Here is a 9,563-nt window from a genome sequence, read left to right on the forward strand (position 1 = left end):
ATATCATTAATATTATTATTATTTTTAATGTACCTGTTTCTCTCCACTTGGCTTTTTGTGGTTCAATAACAGTTCAACAGCTCCAACAACTTCTTTTCTGATAGCATGTAATAGAGCATCTCCAACATACACATTAAAGCTTAAAAGAAGTTCAATGAGCTCCAGGTTCTCATTTTCAATTGCAATGAGAAGAGCAGTTCTTCCAAGAGGATCAATGCAATTAATATTGATTTTGAAATAAATTTCAGCTTCCTCTAAGGATTTCTTGACACTTGCATAATCTCCCTTCTCCACAGCATTCAAATAGGCTTTTTCTGATGGTGAGAGTTCTGATTCAGCTCTGACTATCCTTAAAGGGATGCGATCTCTGTAGGGGGCATTCACATTTCTTTTGTAATAGAACTGAGCCATGCTTCAGGTCATGCTATTTCTTTGTCTCTGAAAATACAAACAACAACACAAAAAAAACTATGAGGATTAGTATCAGCAGATTTTTTCCATTAGTATGCATAATGCTGTTGTTCTAAATGTCTTAGAGTTAGTTCAGACTCATAAGGACCCTGGATAGGACATCCAAGGAGTGGTTGGTGGGTTTGAACCACTGACCATCATCCAGTTCCTTTCAAATTCAGAATAATATCAATGGAAATACTAGGATTATTACTATTATTTTTCTCTAACAGATTACATAGACTAAATGATTATTCAGTTACATGGAAACACAAGATCCACAGGGTTTTCACTGGTTGATTTTCAGAAGCAAATTACCATCCCTTTCTTCCTAGTCCCTCTCAGTCTAGAAAGTGCACTGAAACCTGTACAGCACCATAGAAGCATGAAAGCTTCCAATGGAAGACAGACAGTGGCTGTAAAAATCAATGAAGTACATTGATCAGGGATCAACTCTGGACCTCTGGCAAGGAAGGCAAGAAATCGAACACCGAAACACCACTGCCTCCTGGAAGCAAAACTTATAAAATCTTAATCAAAGGAGTCCTGGTGTGGTGCTACGGACTTATGGGATGGACTGTAAGGTCCATATGAACTGCAAGGTTGGCAGTTCAAGCTCATGAACTGCACCTTGAAACTCTATACTGGGTCCCTATGAGTAGGAAGTGACTAGACATAACTTAACAACAAGAACAACAGCAATCTAAAGTGAACGCAAATAGTGGCAGGATACTTAAAAGAATATTGACTAACTGGGACAGAGGTAAATCCTGATGTATGCACAACCTTGGAACAATAGGGCTCTGGGATACAGGGATTGAGGAATGGTTTGAATGGATAAAAGAGCGGAAATAATGTTAAGATGCTTGGCTGTCTTTTGAATCTTGGTTTCCCTTGCCTATCATTGTAATATAGACATTTAATGGGGAGAGAAAGGAATAGCCAAAAACATCATCATAGAAACCTTGTAAGTCTGTCTTCAGCCTATAACTGATTGGAATACTTAAAATGGGGCTACAACTTTCCCAGGGAAGGAGACTTCCTGCGGAGAGTCTGCATTACATAAGACCATAGGTGAAATCCGGATCCCCATCCAAATTTTCTGAGGTAGGAAATTTCCACTTTAAAAGACAAGCAGACCAGCCTAGAGCTGCTAGTAGAACAGAAGATACTTCTTGAAAGGAAGACCAGCAAGAGAAATGAAAAACAATAATGACAATACTATTGACTACTACAAGAACAAGTGGTCGTGTCTCCTCAGGGCAAACCCCTTTCCAAGACTGAGACTCAAGAGGAATACAAAAGAAGGCATGTGGTCTTGCTGGTGTACACACTTGTCTACCTAAAAGGGAAAGTGGGGGAAAAACAGCAATGAAGTTGTGAACTAAGTCCAACCACCTTCAACAGACTCCTGTCCACCTGGATTGAGACCTGGTTGGCCAGCAATATGGTGAGACCTGGCGACTCCTAGACCCAGGGACAGGGAAACAACCACAGAGGACTAGAGTGGAGAATGGATGAAGCATCCAGTTAATATAAAATGAGAGGCAATGCACAAGAGCATCCATAATTGCAATTAATACCCATTTGACCTGGCTTCAATAGCTGGATGACCAGAACTTGACTAAAGGAAGAAATAAGAGGGAAAAAAAAATAGGAATCCACTAAAATGTGATGAACTTGACCTATACTGATGGATGTAGTAGCTCAAAAGAGGGGACAAATCTTTACAACGAGGATAATTCCCACCCCATCAGTACACAGGGTTGACAGGGATGGGCAACTTAGACACTGGGTACCCAAATTGGGGTTGGAGTGGCTAGAAAGGCAAGAAGTGACTAGCTTATAAGCTTTCAAGAGGGAGTCTGGTTTCAGAGGGTGCGGTGGAAGGTAGAATCTCTACTGAGTGGTTTCTAACCTGTCTGGACAGAGCTGGTGAAAGAAGATGGGGATAAGACTCTTGTGAATAATTGTTATCAGGACTGATTGTTAGTGTTGTAAATGTAAAAGTAGATGTTTTGTAACAAAAGGATGGGAGTGCTTGACCTTGCAGTCCAGGAGCGGAGGACACTGGGACCATCAAAGGAGAAGAGCAGAGTGTGGGGCCCTATCCAGAAAAGCAGTGACAACCAGAGATGGAGGCAGAGAGGATGACATGGAGAAATGGATCAGCTGGGGATTTTGGACTCAGGGAGGGAGAGGGGTTGTTTGCTGATGGCTGGGGGATGGGCTTGTGGGGTGTGCCCTTTGGTTGTTTCAATGGTTGTATATTCTTTGGTGTACATCTAAAAAAAGGGGGGGGGGATGGAAGCAAATGCTGTTGAATGATGATGCATGGAGGGGATTGTAATAATTGCAATGAAATGAAATACAATAGGATTAATGTAAAGCTGATGTTCTCCTATGTAAACTATCACCCAATTCACAATAAAAACTTTTAAAAAAAAATCTAAAGATTGAAAAAAAACAACGAATATTAAAAGTAACATGGATTGCCAGAAGAACAAACAAATCTGGCAAAACTACATCTAGAGTGTTCCTTAGGAGCTAGGATGGTGAAATTTCATCTAGCATACTTTAGACATGATATCAAGAGGGACCATTCTCTGGAAAAGACATCATACTTTGTAAAGGGTTAGCATGAAAGAGGAAGACTTCCAATGACATGGATTGACACATTGGCAGCAACAAAGGGTTCAAACATAATAACAATTGTGAAGATGACAAGGGACCAGACAGTGTTTCATTCTGCTGTGTATAGGGTTGCTATGAGTCAAAACAAATTCCATGGCACCAAACAACTACATAAATATAACATATGTTAAAGGATGTATTTGTAAATTTTTATAACTTATTACAAAATTTTTCATAAATATAATTTATAGGTGAAACATCTTGATAATCAGAGACTATATCACTGAACTACCAAAACTGGATCATTTCATTATATTCAAACTCACTGTTTACTATCAGTGTTGCTGATCATGAAGATGCTACTAAGATTACAGAATATCAGTGTCTTAGAAAAATGGTTTTACTTTTTCTATCCTTAATAGCAATACCAGTATCAAGATTAATGTGAATTAATAACATTATAATATGATATACTATACAATACCATACTAAGCAGCACAAACATTTTATATCTTTTCTGAATTCTGTTGTTATCTTTCTGGAGTCCTGGTATGGTGCCATAGGATAAGTACTCACCTCAAGTTTGGTTCAAACGCATCAGTCACTCCTAGGCACCATATCAGGACTCCAGAAAAATAACAGAATTAACAAAATATAATTTTCATGTTAAATTCACATCTAATTTTTCACCAATTGAATTGCAAATTGAATTTCTTAATGATTAACATAATTATTATTAATATTCCCCTCAATGAATTAATTTACAAATGAGCATACTTACAACTGAGCTACTTAGTATGGTATTTTGTTGTATATCATATAACAATGTTACATGTTGTGGTATCATGGGTTAATGCGCTGGACTGCAAGGCCGCTTTTTATCTCAAGGTTGACAGTTCAAGCTCACCAGTCACTGCTAGGAAAGCCTATGAATGGGAACTGACTCGATGTAGTTAACAATGAACAACACATTTTTAATTATAAAATTTATTTTTATTTGGACTTAATATGGCACTTAGGATAAGCACTGGATTGCAAACTACAATTTTAGCAGTTCAAACACACAAGCTGCTCTTCAGAAACCCTATACAACGTTGCTATGAGTCGGAACCAATTTGACAGCATTTAACAACAAGAAATATGGTAGAGATGTAGCTGAAGATAAATTATTTCAAATAAATAAAAGACCATCTTAAATTAAATTTATAAGAACAAAGTTACTGGAAGCTATATTGATTTAGTATCATCTTAGAGATACAAACTTACAGAAAAAAATTACTAAACTTTAAATATGATTTCTTTATTATTGTAAGTTCTTTATTTATATCCATGAGCTGAACTATTTTATTTTTCTATGCTCTTTGAGTTTTCTACATATGCTTGTCATATTAAATTAAAATGAATGAAGCATTCCAGTTACATAAACATAAATATTCATCTAAATTGACTTTTTAGACCTAATTATATTATGAGTAAATTAATCTTATTTGAATAAAACTTTAGCTGTAGATTAAACATACATTGCATTCATAAATGTTATTGTATTTAATATGCTTTTAGTTTAAAAAATTATCATTGTTTGCCTTATCAAAGAATAAGAACATGTTATTTCTGTTGAAATAAAAGCAAAGAGATTTATTGGAGGATATTTCAACTGAAGTTGAACAATAATTTGCAAAGTTAACAATTGCTCAAAAGTGCAGAAAATGAGAAGGGCTTTTATACAGAAGTTTAGGAAAATGTAGCCATTAGACATTAGTCATTAGAAATTATAAATCAACCATAAGTCATGCTTCAGTTAATCTGAATACGTCATGTCCTGCAACTAGACTGCACAAGCATTTTGTGAAAACAGTTTTACTTATCTTTAAAAGGGAGGGACAGACAGCTCATGCAAAAATGTTCTTTCTGAGAGCAGCTGCAGTCCTGTCTCCCCTCCTCCCATCCTTCCTGAATCAGTACAGATTAACCCATTACTGTGAGCATTGCTCCAATACCTGTGTGGTTGTTTTATTTACAGTTCTTTTCATACAATACAAATGGAATTTAGTCTGGATCCATGTCAGAAGCCTCTCCTAAACCAAGCACCTAGTTTTTTTGTGCTCTTCCATAATCCCCCTTTTTGATCAAGATTTATCATTGAAATTGCAAGATATTCTTCTGTTTGGGCTTACTATTCTACTTTTAATATCTTTCAGATTGTTGCTTATTTTGGAGATAGGTTTTTAAGACCTCAGGCACTATCCATGAAAGGTAGACAAGGGCTGTCTGCTTTGTCACTGCTAAGCCTTAGTTTGGGTCTCTACTTCTGTGATCTTTTTAGGAAAGAATATGTAAGAGCAGGGTTAAATTAGTAACAGTACTTGACAGAAAAGGCCACTAACCAAGGGGAGAAAAATGAACTACTTCCTAAAGAATAGTTGTTTCTTCAAAGTACCGGATCTAGTGAAGGAAACAAGATGGTATCAGGATGACATACTCCACTCAAACCTCTAAAACACTTGTTTCACAAATAAACAAGTGAAAATTATATGATAATCCTAGGATTCTAAACATCAAACAAGAGGAAAAAGAATGGAATTGAATACCAATTGGTATGAGACAGAACAAAAACAGTGACTGAAGAAAGAGAGGGGACGTCATACTGCATCCAGACATTTTGAGACACATGGGTAAGAAGTCAACTTCATGAAGTCTACATTGGAACATATTTTTCTTGAATCTACAATCAACACTCATGGAAGCAGCAGTCAATAAAACAAATAACACAGTACACTAGGAAAATATGCTGCAAAAGACCTCTTTAAAATATTCTAAAGCAAAATTATGGCCTTAAGGACTAATGTGCGCCTAATCCAAGTCATGATATTTTCAATTGCCTCATATACATAGGAAAGTTGGACAATGAATAAAGAGTAGCAAAGAATAATTCATGCATTTGAATTCTAGTGTTGGATAAGAATATTGAAAGTTCCATGGACAGCCAGAAAACAAACAAATCTGTCTTAGAAGCAGTATAACCAGAATGCACCTTAGAAGTGGAGATGGCAAGACTTTGTCTCTCATTCTTTGGACCTGTTGTTAAGGAAGATACCTGTTCATGGAGAAGGACATCATATTTGACAAGTGGAGGGTTAGGGGAAGACAGGCAGACCCTTAAGGAGATGGACTGACACTGTGACAGCAACAATAAATTTAAACCTAACAACTATGGGGATAGCACAGGACCTGCTGTGCATAGGGCTGCTATTAGTCAGAACTCACCTTGATAGCACCTACCAACAATATATTGGAATAGAGACACAGTGTGGACTGATCTGGAGTGAAACAAGGTAGCAGAATATGAGCTGGGTTGAAGAGGAAAGTACAGTAATATGGGAAAGCATTCTAGTGGCATAGGTAACCCAAGAGGGGAAGGAAGCTAGAAAATGGACCAAAACAATTCATTAGTCGAGCACCATAGTCATTTGGGTGGAGAAACTATGCAAAAAGAAAGGTCTGTGGGATGGTTATTGGAGACTGAATAATTGGCTGCACTTAGCCTAAATCACTGGAGCCACTGGAACTATCACATTTTCCTTGTGACCAGAGGTGAATCCCTAAACCATCCCATCAATTCAGTGGCTAGCAATGCCCCCCTGTTGCCCCACATTCACCCTGTTCACTCAGATGCCTCCCCACAGCAGAAGCTGCCAATGCACTGTACCACAGTATGAGCATCCAAAAACAGCCAAAACAGCCAAAAAAAAAAAAAAAAATCAAGTACATAGATGCAAAAATCCTCAACAAAATCCTACCCAACACTCTGGAAAGTAATATGGCACTTCTTCAGAAGGTTGGAAATAGAAATACCTTATGATCCAGAAATTCCTCTACTTGGTATTTAACCACAAGAAATACGAGTCATAACACAAGCAGATATATGCACACAAATGCTCATAGCAACAGTATTTACAATAATAACAAAAAGATGGAGACAGCATAAGTGCCCATCAATGGAAGAATGGATAAACAAACTGTGATACTTACACACAATTTAATATTATACTACCTTGAAGAATAACAAGGAAGCTGCAAGCCACCACATAACATGGATGAACCTTGAGGACATTTTCCTGCATGAAATATGTAAAAAAAAATAAAATATATATATATATTTGTTGATCACTGGGATGTATGGGATGAGGTGAGGGGAGGGAGAAAGGGAAAGAAGGAGCACAGGGTAGGGAATAGACACAGGATAGCTTAGGTACTGGGGGGAGAGGAGGGCAATATGCAAGAAAGGGGAGGGAAGCGGAAGAACAAGGCAGATGGGAGAACAGTTAGACATGTTTTTATGGGGTAAGTGGGACATAGGTAAATAATGATGTATGCACAACCTTGGAACAACAAGGCTCTGGAATACAGGGATTGAGGCATGGTTTGAATTCACAAAAAAGGAGAAATAATATTAAGTTGCTAGGATGTCTTTTGAATCTTGGTTTCCCTTGCATACCATTGTAAAATAGACACTTGAGGGGGAGAGAAAGGAATAGCTAGAAACATCATCATAGAAAATTTGTAAGGCTGTCCTCAGCCTATAACTGATTGGAATACCTTAAATAGGGCTAGAACTTACCCAGTGAAAGAGGCTTCCTGCAGAGCCTTTGCATTGCATAAGACCATAGGTGGAATCCTGAACCCCATCCAAATCTTCTGAGGTGGGAAATTTCCACTTGAAAGGACAAATAGACTAGCCTGGAGCTGCTAGAAGAATAGAAGATACTTCTTGAAAGAACGACCAGCAGGAAAAATAAAAAATAATAACAGAAGTCTGATGACTGACTACTACAAGAACAAGCAAGCTGTTTGCCCAGGAGCCATCAAGACAAGTGGCTGGGTCCTCTCAGAACAAACCCCCTTCCAAGAGTAAGATTCAAGGGGAATACATGAGCAGGCATGTGGTCTGGCTGATAACCATGTTAGTCACACATAAGGGGAAGTGGGGGGAAAACAGCAATGAAGTTGTGAGCTGGATCTGACCTCGTTCAATAGACTCCTGTGAACCCGGGTTGAGACCTGGTTGGCCAGCAGTATGGCCAGGCCTGTGGACCCCTGGGCCCAGAGACAGTGACATGGCCACAGAGGACTAGAGCAGAGAGTGAAATTTTTAGCTGATATGAAGTGAGGGGAGATGCACAAGAGCACCCATACTTGCAGATACTTCCCACTTGACCTGACTTCCATGGTTGGATGATCAGAACTCAAATAGAGGGAGAAAGAAGAGGAAAAATAAAAGAGTAATCCACTACAATTTGATGAACTTGACCTATATTTATGGATATAGTAGCTCAAAAGAGGGAATGAATCTTTATGGAGAGGATCATTCCCACCCCTTCAGTATACAGGTTGACTGGAATGGGCAACTTAGACATTAGCTACCCAAAATGGTGGGGCTACAAAGGCAAGAAGTGACTGGCTGACAAGGTTTCAAGAGGAAGCCTAGTTCCAGAGGAGGCAGGGTAAGGTAGAATCCCCACTGAGTGGTTTCCAATGTGTTGGGACAGGACAGATGAAAGGAAATGGGAATAGGATTCTTGTGGTACAGGAGTGAATAATTGCTATCTGTGAGGGTCAGAAATATAAAGGTAGGTGATTTTTAACAAAAGGAGGCCAGTGGTTGATTTTTCAGTTCAGGGACGGAGGTTCTTGGGACCATCAAGTGAGAAGAGTTCAGTGTGGGTCCCTATCCAGAGAAGCAGTGAAGCCAGAAATGGAGGCAGAGACAATGAAGTGAAGAGATGGAGTGGCTGGGGACTCTGGAGTCAGGGAGGGAGAGCAGCTGTGTGCTGAGGGCTGGGTGCAGACTTGCGGGTTAAACCCTTTGGTTGTTTGATGATGCATGGAAGGGATTGTATTCATTGCAATATAACAAAATACGATAGGATGACTGTAACGCTGGTGTTCTCCCATGTAAACTATCACATAAGTCACAATAAGAACTTAAAAAAAAAATCCTACACAACATTATTCAGCACCATATAGAATGAATAATACATCATGACCAAGTGAGATTCATAGGTGTTCAAATTTGGTTCAACATTAAAAAGACAATCAATATAATCCACTATATAAATTAAATAAAGGAAAAGTATCAGATGATCATATAAATTCATGGAAGTGATACATTTGATAAAGTCCAACATGCATTTCTAATAAAATCTCTTACCAAAATATGAATAGAAGGGAAATTCATCTATTTATAATTAAGGGCATATATGTAAAACCATCGGACAATATCTTTGATATCCCATGGGAGTAAAGTTTTACTAAAGGTAATACAGAAATGGCTGCAATTATACCATTGACAGAGAGCTTCTAGAAGTTCAAGCTGGATTCAGAAGAGGCCATGGAACAAGGGATATCATTTCTGATGTCTGATGGATCTTGGCTGAAAGCAGAGAATATCAGAAAGATGTTTACCTGTGCTTTACTGACTA

The 9,563-nt window shown here is 38.3% G+C and overlaps 1 protein-coding gene across 8 annotated transcripts in view; it reads right to left on the reverse strand.

The window, feature by feature from the left end:
- Window positions 1–9,563, reverse strand: part of TRPC4 (transient receptor potential cation channel, subfamily C, member 4) — a 448,068-nt gene that overhangs the window by 339,018 nt on the left and 99,487 nt on the right. For 4 of the 8 annotated variants that reach the window (XM_006837666.1, XM_006837664.1, XM_006837668.1 and 1 more), the window contains exon 2: window positions 34–438. In XM_006837666.1, the coding sequence (XP_006837729.1) occupies window positions 34–411 (378 nt within the window). In that variant the 5' untranslated portion in view covers window positions 412–438. Of the gene's footprint in view, window positions 1–33; window positions 446–9,563 lie in introns of those variants that run through there. The other 4 variants (XM_006837669.1, XM_006837662.1, XM_006837665.1 and 1 more) reach the window with 2 other exon arrangements.

This window comes from Chrysochloris asiatica, unplaced genomic scaffold, assembly GCF_000296735.1.
Source record: "Chrysochloris asiatica unplaced genomic scaffold, ChrAsi1.0 scaffold00022, whole genome shotgun sequence".
NCBI lineage: Eukaryota > Metazoa > Chordata > Mammalia > Afrosoricida > Chrysochloridae > Chrysochloris > Chrysochloris asiatica.